Here is a 12,756-nt window from a genome sequence, read left to right on the forward strand (position 1 = left end):
TTAGTGAACACATTTTTTAAATTTATTTTCTTATACTGGCCCCCCGTGGGAATCGAACACACAACCCTGGCGTTGCAAACGCCATGCTCTATCAACTGAGCTACATCCCTGCCGGCCATTCCCTCCCCTACCCTGGACGACGCTGGGCCAATTGTGCGCCGCCCCATGGGTCTCCCGGTCGCGGCCGGCTGCGACAGTGCCTGGATTCGAACCAGGATCTCTAGTGGCACAGTTTGCACTGTGATGCAGTGCCTTAGACCACTGCGCCACTCAGGAGTACATTTGCGAATAATCGCACCAACTGTTGTCACCTTCTCACCAAGCTGCTTGGCGATGGTCTTGTAGCTGCACTATTCATTCGGTTGCACATTTTGTGGCAACATTGACATGCATGATCTCTAGCTTTTTCCCAATCAAGTATTTACATAGAATGTTGATAACAGACCCACTTACTTTATTCTGAAGATGGCAGTTAACCAGGAACAGAAGCCCTGCAGTGTAGAAATGCACAATAAAAAAAATCAGACATTTGAAAAATATGCAGTTTAAAACAAAATTTGCAGTTGAAAACATGATTAGTCGGCAGTCACATTTCCAAAGGTGTTTTCATAACAGCTGAAATTACATCAACACATGGAGATTTAAAAAAAAACTTAAATTGATGTATAGCGTTGGCCCAAACGTGATGTGAGTTTTAGTGAACAGACAGGGAGAGTGGAGGAAGCGCCTTAGCCTACCAGCTGGGATTCAAAGGCTAGGAGGTAGAAAGAGATAATTTGGACTTGAATTGACCTCCTAGGGTGATTACAGTGCTACGTATTACTCAGGGATATGGTATGGAGTTGCATAGAATGTTCTTGAAGGACATTGGTGTGTGGATAACTGACAGGTTTAGCTTTAGCTTATATTTCTGTAATACAGTCACAAGTTGTTTGGACTAAAGGACAATTCATCTATGAGTGTCTGTTCCACACACTGGGGCATTTCACCTTAAGGATATTATTTCAAACTATCACCATATATGATATTGTGTTGCATTAGTTGGAAGAGTCAAGAGAGATAAGGAGATAAGTCTCCCTTATGATAAAACATATATGTACTGTATCTATAAGGGGTGGGGAGTCTCCATCAGGAGTCACACTTTAAGTGGAAATCTGTGTCTGGCGGACAGGTCCCCCCCCCCACCCCCACCCCACCTGACTCCACCCACATCCAAGGCTGGCAACCAGCGGCTTTGCAGTCCTCTGCTTATCCTGCATTATTTAACAGGGATGGGAGGCAAAGCCAATTGAGTCGTTTAAAGAGATGCACGTGTGACCAGTAGGAGACAACCTCAGTGGTGGGGAGACATTCGGAGGGAGGAGGTAGGGATTTCTCACGTTATCCCGTTGATCGAAGTCGACAGAGCTGGAGACTGAAGTGAGACGCTCATAGCGGTCTGGCGTTTCAGAATGCAGAGCTGAGGCAACACTGGAAAAAGAGGACAAGTGTCAGGCTTTGACGGAGGCACGAAGAACAAGGCAGGACCGGGTCCTGCAACTGTTTAGTTTGTTAATTTGTGGTTTGAAACAGAATGGAATTGAGGCTAGAGGAATTTCTTCACAATTAAAATGAACAGTACTGTCACAGCTAATGGGGTCGATTCCATTTAAATTCCATCAATTCAGAAAGTAAACAGAAAATTGGAATGTCAGTTGACTTCCTTAAAACATTTCAATGGAATTGACCCCAACCCACATTATGTTTCACTACTGCATATTTATCATAAAAAATGCCCTTTTATTAATTAACCCATAACAGTTCCTCAATAATGTCCGTAGAACCATGCCATTCTGTGTATATTTTATTGTCAGTTTGATAAACTCTCCATCTCTCGGAGGGTCTAACATGACACATTCAAGATCCCATCATCCACAGCAGAATTACTGGCCAATCAAGCATTGCAGAGTGTAGAGCAGAGCTCTGAGTTGGTACGCACAGAGGTGTCAATCAGAAAATAGTTCATTTAGTCATTGTCACATGACATAATCCTACATATTTTTGACTTTTTTACTGTAGATACTATGCACTAACAAAACCACACAACATTTCACTTGAACTCCCCACTCCAAGGCCAACATCAAGAAGGCTGCTATGTGAAAAGACATAATAGATGTCGAGCTCCACAAGTTCAACATTAGTAGCTACACAAACGTCAAACTCGCGGGGCTAGATAGATGCCTAGATAGCGGTTTGCGTCATGACTGTAAAGTCTGATAGCGTCAGCCAACAGCGTAATGACGGTTTATGACATCTGCCTTGTCAGGGAGGTGTCAAGTAAAGGGTTACCCCTCACTCTATAGGACAAGAGACATACACAGTGTGCAAATCAGACCAACAACTCTGGCTGAGGGTGCCCCAAGGATGCCAAACATCCAGACAATAAGGTAGGCATCATTGAGGGTACCCTCAAGCTAAATAATGGTTATGTGCTAGCAGTATAATTTTCAGACAGAAGAAAGGCTTTTAACGATCTATGTTGGCCACCATTGCATTGTGCTGCCCAACATGCCTGAGGAAATACACAATATATACACAAAAGTATGTGGACACCCCTTCATATTAATGGATTCGGCTATTTCAGCGACACCCGTTGCTGACGTGTATAAAATCAAGCACACAGCCATGCATTCTCCAGACAAATATTGGCAGTAGAATGGCCTTACTGAAGAGCTCAGTGACTTTCAACGTGGCACCGTCATAGGATGCCACCTTTCCAACAAGCCAGTTCGTAAAATGTATACCCTGCTAGAGCTGCCCCGGTCAACTGTAAGGGCTGCATTTGTGAAGTGGAAACGTCTAGGAGCAACAACGGCTCAGCCGCGAAGTGGTAGGCCACACAAGCTCACAGAACGCAAAAAAATTATCTGTCCTCGGTTGCAACACTCACTACCGAGTTCCAAACTCCCTCTGGAGGCAATGTCAGCACAATAACTGTTCAATGGGAGCTTCATGAAATGGGTTTCCATGGCCGAGCAGCCACACACAAGCCTAAGATCACCATGTGCAATGCCAAGCGTCGGCTGAAGTGATGTAAAGCTCACCACCATTGGACTCCAGAGCAGTGGAAACGCATTCTCTGGAGTGATGAATCACGCTTCACCATCTGGCAGTCCAGTCCGACGGACAAATCTAGGTTTGGCGGATGCCAGGAGAATGCTACCTGCCCCAATGCATAGTGCCAACTGTAAAGTTTGGTGGAGGGGTAATAATGGTCTGGGGCTTTTCATCGTTCGGGTTAGGCCCCTTAGTTCCAGTGAAGGGAAATCGTAACGCTACAGCATACAATGACATTCTAACAGATTCTGTGCTTCTAACTTTGTGGCAACAGTTTGGGGAAGGTCCTTTCCTGTTTCAGCATGACAATGCCCTCGTGCACAAAGCGACGTCCATACAGAAATGGTTTGTCGAGATCGGTGTGGAAGAACTTGACTGGCCTGCACAGAGCCCTGACCTCAACCCCATCAAACACCTTTGGGATGAATTGGAACGCCAAATGCGAGCCAGGCCTAATCGCCCAACATCAGTGTCCAACCTCACTAATGCTCGTGGCTGAATGGAAGCAAGTCCCTGCAGCAAAGTTCCAACATCTAGTGGAAATCCTTCCCAGAAGGCTCCATATTAATACCCATGATTTTGGAATGAGATGTTTGACGAGCGGGTGTCCACATACTTTGGTCATGTAGTGTACTATCTATGATATGCATAATCTCATTTTGTGATTAGAGCTCCACTGAGCAATTGACAGGACAAAGGAGGCAGTGTCTTTTGCATTAAACGCCAAGAGCCCTATTCAATTCAACCTATTAACTGTCTTCTCAGCATGAGCAATTAGCATTTTAAATGCTACAAGAAATCCTGTAAAACAATATATATATATGCAAATCAAGGCCAGGCACCACGGGCTAATAACAGTTTCCAGAAAAATGGATTTACAGGATATGCAAATATGTGCATTTTTTATTATATAGAGTACCACAGTATGGGTCATAATACCCATAAAACCTAGAGGTCAAACAGGGAAATGGTTCCAATCATTTTTCCACCATAGATTTTTCCCATAGGGGATATAGAAACACTTAAAGTAATGGCTGTGTTTCATGTAGGCTTAACCTGCCGTGAGGTTTTGATAACCATGTAAATCTCTTTAGGACAAGGTGATTTCGATCAATATATTTGCCTGTATTTATCCCCCCCAAAAGAAATGCTAATTAGCTGCAAATGTGGCTATCATAAAGAACTACAAATGCCATGATCTGGACGAGCGTGCCAAATCGAAGCAAATGTAAGAATGTCTGGTTTAACCATCTAATGTTAGCTAAATGTAGTACTGACTAAATTGGCAACATTTCTTTAAAATGGACAGTTCAGTGAACTGTCTTGTGCAAGTTTTAAATTGACACAATACCTTTTAGCAAAGGTGTCAACTAGAGATAACGTGCAGGAGCTTGCAGGGATTTGTAGTTTTGCATGATGTCTACTTTGATGCTAATTAGCATTTTCTAAATCAGAGTAAATAGAGCCGAATATATTGATCAAAATCACCTTGTCCGAGAGAGATTTACACGGTTATCAAAACGTCACGCCATGGTAAGCCTACATGAAACACATCCCTTATTTTAAGTGTTTCTAAAATTCCCTATGGGAAAAATCTATGGTGGAAAAATGATTGGAACCATTTCCCTGTTTGACTGCTAGGTTTTATGGGTATTATGACACCTCCACTGTGGGGCTCTACAGCCTAGGTGATTGTGATTAAGGGGCCAAAAATACACTATTAGTGTGGTGCCTGGCCTCAACAACAACAGTATTACTCCATAATTTCTTGAAGGCTAGGATTTGTTATGACATATTCCGGAAAGCCAGTTAGCGATTTTGAATAGGGCCCAAAGTCTACAAATAGGTTGCGTTTTAGCTGCAGCACTGGATGTATATTGTAATCTCCCACCCTTACATCCTACAACAGAAGATCTACCACAGTCCAACAGTAAACGTAGTCCAATGACAACATGTACAGAAATGGGGGCAGTATACATTTCACTGTCAGGACAGAAGACCACATTCCACATTCTAGCTGGATTCAAATCTGAAAACAGTCCTTTCCTCTTCCTTTATTGACCCCTTCATGGCCCTGAATGGACAGAGGGGAAGGGGTGATTTTTTGAATGAGAACCCAGCCTGTTGAGAACGTGGCTTCTTATGGTCTAAAAAAGGGTCCACTCTGGAGGTGCTAGCATCACAGCTAATGTCACAAGGATTCACAAAGACGCCACAGCAAGAGGGCCTAGGGAAGTTCACATCCACACTGATGCACCTTTTACCTTGTATTATTTGCTCTCAGTGTATCATAGTTACCCTTTTCCCTTCTCCGACTATGTTATATTCAAATGTGTAAAAGGAAGCATGCATGTCAAAAGATTCATATGTTAGGTGACAGTCAAAGCATCAGAAGCCATGGCAGATACACTGGTGAAAGTCAACAGTATGGTTATTGACACACAAGGCACTTATGGTGGGTTAACAAAAGTCAGAGTCGACACCCAATAAATCCACAGCAAAAAGCAGTGACAGAGCCCTCACACCAAACCATCTTGCTTGTTAATAAGATAGATACACATACACCTTCTTTCTCACACACACACCAACCCACAGGACACCCGATTTTGGGGTTGATTCCAGTCTATTCTGGAATTGGATTGCAAGCACGCACGCACACACATGCACACCTATCCGAAAGGGAAAAACAGTGTGTTAGTCCACCAGCGAGCAGGACAACAAGTACAGTTAGGGCAGTAAAGCAACCAGGGAAGAGAGAAGACGCTGGAAAACCAGGAGATAATCAAAACGTGTTTAAAAAACAACATACTATTCCCGCTCCTCCAATCCGCTGAAACGCTTCTTCGATCTTCACAGTGAAACAAAAAGAGGAAACATTAGCATAACTGGCATGAAAAGGAGTACACATTTACTTCATTAAGGTTAGTCCTGGATAGAAATCCTGAAGTGTCAACAAATTGGATGTTACACAATGTATAGGAGCAGAACAGGTTTATGAGAGCCATAGACGGGGTGAGGATGAGGGGCGAACCATCACATAACATGGGCCCTGATCAGATGTCACCCCCCATCCCCTCACCCCACATGCACACACACACACACACACACACACACACACACACACACACACACACACACAACTGCGACACTGGTGACCCCTGCCTCATCACAGCTCTGAAAGAGAGAGCCCCTGAAAGCAAGAAAACAGCTGTGTGTACGTATGTCTGTTACTGCTGAGCGATTAACAAAAATGTTAACTCAATGCGCCGTTTCTCTAGAGAGAAATCAAATTCAGCACAAACTGTGGGAATTTGGACTTTTCAACAGGCAAATATTCAACATAGTTTAGTGCAGAAAATTTGGTAATTAAGTACAATGACCACAATCCACTGTGCCTACAGCTGCCTATTCTTGTCTGGGCAGACACGGAGACACAGGGTGCGTTTTTCTCCATCTAGGCGCAGGAGCAGTTAACATAGCATTAGGTGCTTGCCTCTCTTTCCCGCCCAAAATGTGTTTGCTTGTAGAGCAGCGTTGCTGTGTGAGCCAGGCGGGGGAGAGTTACTACAGCGCTGTGCAGTACGCGACCATATGGCCGACGCAGGTGGTGACTCCACTTCTGTCAGCGGCGTCATTTTTTGGAAAGCTGGGAAACTTTTTTTGGCTATGAACCCAGCATTAAATCGGCAGAAATTCGCCCATTGGTTGATTCAATTCATCGATTGACCAGGGGAACAAGACCACACACAGACCGCATGAGAGGAAGTAAAGTAGTGAATAAATTAAGTGATAAGCAGTAAAATGGGCAGTCACTACCATCATGGGGCTTTTATTAGCTAATTGTATTATTCTGTGAAGTTACAGAAGAAAAAAAATCTAACCGAAATTGAAAACCGTGATTATTTTTCAAAAACCAAACTGAAACCAACCTCAAAAAGCATTAATCGTTCAGCACTAGTGTGTGTGTGTGTGTGTGTGTGTGTGTAGGGAGCGACAAGGGAGAGAGAGAGCAGGACAGACAAGAAAACAGGAAGTATGTGGCGCAAAAGAGATTGTCCAGTCAGCTGTGGGACTATAGCAGGAAATGGTTTGCCCCTCTCTCTCTGTCCTTTAAGGAGGACAGAACTATTTCAGAAAGGCAAAGGACACAAAGCATTTAGAAAGCTCGTACATCCTATCCATAAGCAGACCCAGGTCACCTTAAAATAACCAAATAAGTCTTAAACTATTATTGTACTTAAAGCGGCCATCAAGGATTGGTACACAGTAAATCAAGGAGAATTGAAATCACGGTGTTAAAATTGTTTGGGTTAAATGTACAGTGGGGAAAAAAAGTATTTAGTCAGCCACCAATTGTGCAAGTTCTCCCACTTAAAAAGATGAGAGAGGCCTGTAATTTTCATCATAGATACACGTCAACTATGACAGACAAATTGAGAAAAAAAAATCCAGAAAATCACATTGTAGGATTTTTAATGAATTTATTTGCAAATTATGGTGGAAAATAAGTATTTGGTCACCTACAAACAAGCAAGATTTCTGGCTCTCACAGACCTGTAACTTCTTCTTTAAGAGGCTCCTCTGTCCTCCACTCGTTACCTGTATTAATGTCACCTGTTTGAACTTGTTATCCGTATAAAAGACACCTGTCCACAACCTCAAACAGTCACACTCCAAACTCCACTATGGCCAAGACCAAAGAGCTGTCAAAGGACACCAGAAACAAAATTGTAGACCTGCACCAGGCTGGGAAGACTGAATCTGCAATAGGTAAGCAGCTTGGTTTGAAGAAATCAACTGTGGGAGCAATTATTAGGAAATGGAAGACATACAAGACCACTGATAATCTCCCTCGATCTGGGGCTCCACGCAAGAGCTCACCCCGTGGGGGTCAAAATGATCACAAGAACGGTGAGCAAAAATCCCAGAACCACATGGGGGGACCTAGTGAATGACCTGCAGAGAGCTGGGACCAAAGTAACAAAGCCTACCATTAGTAACACACTACGCCGCCAGGGACTCAAATCCTGCAGTCCCCCTGCTTAAGCCAGTACATGTCCAGGCCCGTCTGAAGTTTGCTAGAGTGCCTTTGGATGATCCGGAAGAGGATTGGGAGAATGTCATATGGTCAGATGAAACCAAAATAGAACTTTTTGGTAAAAACTCAACTCGTCGTGTTTGGAGGACAAAGAATGCTGAGTTGCATCCAAAGAACACCATACCTACTGTGAAGCATGGGGGTGGAAACATCATGCTTTGGGGCTGTTTTTCTGCAAAGGGACCAGGACGACTGATCCGTGTAAAGGAAAGCATGAATGGGGCCATGTATTGTGAGATTTTGAGTGAAAACCTCCTTCCATCAGCAAGGGCATTGAAGATGAAACGTGGCTGGGTCTTTCAGCATGACAATGATCCCAAACACACCGCCCGGGCAACGAAGGAGTGGCTTCGTAAGAAGCATTTCAAGGTCCTGGAGTGGCCTAGCCAGTCTCCAGATCTCAACCCCATAGAAAATCTTTGGAGGGAGTTGAAAGTCCGTGTTGCCCAGCGACAGCCCCAAAACATCACTGCTCTAGAGGAGATCTGCATGGAGGAATGGGCCAAAATACCAGCAACAGTGTGTGAAAACCTTGTGAAGACTTACAGAAAACGTTTGACCTGTGTCATTGCCAACAAAGGGTATATAACAAAGTATTGAGAAACTTTTGTTATTGACCAAATACTTATTTTCCACCATAATTTGCAAATAAATTCATTAAAAATCCTACAATGTGATTTTCTGGATTTTTTTTCCTCATTTTGTCTGTCATAGTTGACGTGTACCTATGATGAAAATTACAGGCCTCTCTCATCTTTTTAAGTGGGAGAACTTGCACAATTGGTGGCTGACTAAATACTTTTTTTCCCCACTGTACTCTACTTGAGTTATCTGAACTCTCAGAGTGATACGCTCTCTGGAGTTAGTTGGGACGGAGTACTTTTAACTCAATTAAGAGTAACCAGAGACATGGAGTTAAATTTGGGAGGGGCCTCTGTCATATTTCCCAGCATGCTCCGTTGCAGGTAGATTTCTTTAGAATAGTTTATTTTAATATGTATTTTTGCATGTACATTGTTTGTTTACGATCATTCATTTGTTTAACTTTCTGCTCTGACAGGCTTTCTGAATGCAAGTCCTAATCCATTATAAATTATTTATTATGTGGAGTAATTATAAAGTGCTACCAAATATTTTTACAAACTAATTTGTTGTGGCAGTTCTCAAAATCTTGTCTAAGCCTGTGTCTGGTTGGGCAAGGCCAACTCTCTCAATCTTGTGCAAAAGTGACCGTGCAGCAAGTATGGAGTATATTTGGTAACATTCCCCCAGTAGGACAACTGCTACATCATCATTACAGTATCTAAGTACACACTGGATTACCTGGACAAGTCTTCTAAGTATACACTTGTTTTATGGAACAAATTGGTTGATGAAATTCATGAATTCATGATCACTGATGTGTAATGGGATGGTGAACTTCTTTTAATGTCAGATAGCTAACCCATCAGTGTAAAGGCCTCCTGTGAGATGCGCCCAGAAGGAAGCTGACTAAAAAGCGCTGCAGAATAGAGAGTGCTTGGTAAGATGCTCCATTGACTGTCTTTTGTAAATATTTAATGTAAAAATGACAGCCTTACAAGAAGCTTTCCAGCTGAGCAGTACAGTAAAAAAATGTTCGACTGCATCGCAGTGTAATGAGTTATAACATCAAGGTATGGGTACCTTACGGTAAGTTTATGACTTCAATCAACATTACATTAATATTCTTAGTGAATGACTGATTCAGTACTCAAGGAGTTCGAAACTTGTTATTTCTCTTCTTAATTGCACTGCATCAGATCATGTACATTCAAGGTGATGGATTTAATACAACAATAAAATACAGTAAGTATGCTAACTAGTTATACATTCTTTCCATATTTATTACCAACATACCCAAACCATAGATTACTCATAATTGATAAATAAGTATCCCATGGGGTTATGGTAATAAACTGGTGAAAAGAAGATTCCCTAAAGAAGATTTAGTTGCTCTGCTGTGTGAGCAAATCCTGCAGCACAGACAGTCGTTGTTCATATCCAGCTCCAGAAATGAGTAGTATGTAAGTGACAGTGAAACAAGTCTCCCTGAATGACTTGCAAACCAATCATCTTCAGGAAGAGGTAGGAAGGAATGGTTATGGGGATACTTAAGGCACACAGTCATAATAGGCAAGTAATTCTCACAATTCAACAGACAAGGACCAATAACCAGTAGGACTACATCTGGGCAGTGTACGTGTGTGTGTGTGTGTGCGTGTGTGTGTGTGTGTGTGTGTGTGTGTGATGTAACCTCAGAGTAATTTGTTATGCCTACCTGTCAGCGTCTGTCACCAATGCCAAGCGTCCATAATCCCAGGCCACTTTCCGCAATATTGAGAAGACAAAGAGAAGCACCTGAAAGCACAGAGGAAAGTAATGCTATATGATTTTCATCTTCTTTGGTGTTTTTCGGTTGAGCCCCAGGAACATCTGTGTATCATTCAAATGGATTTTATAGCAATGTCACTGCTGTTCTAAAAAAATTTAGTAAGACCAGTAAGCACTTAGAGTGGGCTCCGAAATTGACACCCTTGATAAAGATGAACAATAATGACAGAAATAAACAAATACAATATAATACAAATATAGTGTATGCTCCCAAAAATTGGAAAGATAAAATTAATAATCTAAGTAAAACAAAACAAAACAAAAAATAGGGGTCAAAATTGACACCCCTAAAGATTAAAGTAGTCAAAAGTTTAGTATTTGGTCCCATATTCCTAGTACGCAATGACTATATCAAGCTTGTGACTACAAACTTCTTGGACGCATTTGCAGTTCGTTTAGGCTGCAATTCAGATACATTTCTGCCCAATAGAAATTTATGGTAAATTATGTATTGTACCCATTTTGGAGTCATTGTAAATAAGAATAGAATAATGTGTTTCTAAACACTTCTACATGAATGTGAGTGAGACAGTTAGAGGGTCAAAGATCATACCCCCAAGACATGCTAACCTCTCACCATTACCAAAAACAGGGGAGGTTCTATTCTTATTTACAATAAAATGGACTCCAAAATGACAAATGATTTACCATTCATTTCTACTGGGCACAAAATAATCTGAAACACAACCAAAACAAAACTTTTGACTATTTTAGGGGTATCAATAATTTTGACTCCTACCTTTTTGAGAAATACTAAATGTTACACAAAATCTCTCTGAGCAATTGTATTAGTATAAAATAATACAATTTACCCTTTGTTTGCATACAATATAGCTCAGTATTTGAATTACAGTACCAGTCAAAAGTTTGGACACACCTACTCATTATTTGTACTATTTTCTACATTGTAGAATAATAGTGAAGACATCAAAACTATGAAATAACATATGGAATCATGTAGTAACCAAAAAAGTGTTAAACAAATCAAAATATATTTTATATTTTAGATTCTTCAAAGTAGCCACCCTTTGCCTTGATGACAGCTTTGCACACTCTTGAAATTCTCTCAACCAGCTTCATGATGTAGTCACCTGGAATGCATTTCAATTAACAGTGTACCTTGTTAAAAGTTAATTTGTGGAATTTCTTTCCTTCTTAATGCGTTTGAGCCCATCAGTTGTGTTGTGACAAGGTAGGGGTGGTATACAGAAGATAGCCCTATTTGGTAAAAGACCAAGTCCATGTTATGGCAAGAACAGCTCAAATAAGCAAAGAGAAACGACAGTCCATCATTACTTTAAGACATGAAGGTCAGTCAATCAGGAACATTTCAAGAACTTTTAAAGTTTCTTCAAGTGCAGTCACAAGAATTATCAAGCTCTATGATGAAACTGGCTCTCCTGAGGACCGCCACAGGAAAGGAAGACCCAGAGTTGCCCCTGCTGCAGAGGATAAGTTAATTAGCATTAACTGCACCTCAGATTGCAGCCCAAATAAATGCTTCAGAGTTCAAGTAACAGACACATCTCAACATCAACTGTTCAGAGGAGACTGCGTAAATCAGGCCTTCATGGTCTAATTGCTGCAAAGAAACCACTACTAAAGGACACCAATAAGAAGAGACTTGCTTGGGCCAAGAAACACGAGCAATGGACATTAGACCGGTGAAATTGGTTCCAACCGCCGTGTCTTTGTGAGACGCAGAGTAGGTGAACGTATGATCTCTGCATGTGTGGTTCCCTCAGGGAAGCATGGAGGAGGTGGTGTGATGGTGTGGGTGTGCTATGCTGGTGACACTGTCAGTGATTTATTTAGAATTCAAAAAGGCACACTTAACCAGCATGGCTACCACAGAATTCTGCAGCGATACTCCATCCCATCTGGTTTGGGCTTAGTGGGATTATCATTTGTTTTTCAACAGGACAATGACCCAACACACCTCCAGGCTGTGTAAGGGCTATTTGACCAAGAAGGAGAGTGATGGAGTGCTGCATCAGATGACCTGACCTCCACAATCAACCGACCTCAACCCAATTGAGATGGTTTTGGATGAGTTGGACCGCAGAGTGAAGGAAAATCAGTCAACAAGTGCTCAGCGTATATAGGAACTCCTTCAAGACTGTTGGAAAAGCATTCCAGGTGAAGCTGGT

General features: G+C 42.0%; 1 protein-coding gene across 3 annotated transcripts in view; it reads right to left on the bottom strand.

Moving 5' to 3' along the window:
* LOC123484548 (CSC1-like protein 2) overlaps positions 1-12,756 on the bottom strand; it is a 97,642-nt gene that overhangs the window by 47,526 nt on the left and 37,360 nt on the right. For 2 of the 3 annotated variants that reach the window (XM_045215018.1, XM_045215017.1), the window contains exons 3-6: positions 10,494-10,573; positions 5,906-5,944; positions 1,380-1,470; positions 454-491 (exon numbers count right to left, since the gene is read on the bottom strand). In XM_045215018.1, the coding sequence (XP_045070953.1) occupies positions 454-491; positions 1,380-1,470; positions 5,906-5,944; positions 10,494-10,573 (248 nt within the window). The remainder of the gene's footprint in view (positions 1-453; positions 492-1,379; positions 1,471-5,905; positions 5,945-10,493; positions 10,574-12,756) is intronic. The other variant, XM_045215019.1, reaches the window with a different exon arrangement.

The sequence above is a fragment of the Coregonus clupeaformis genome, unplaced genomic scaffold (genome assembly GCF_020615455.1).
Source record: "Coregonus clupeaformis isolate EN_2021a unplaced genomic scaffold, ASM2061545v1 scaf0353, whole genome shotgun sequence".
NCBI classification, from domain to species: domain Eukaryota; kingdom Metazoa; phylum Chordata; class Actinopteri; order Salmoniformes; family Salmonidae; genus Coregonus; species Coregonus clupeaformis.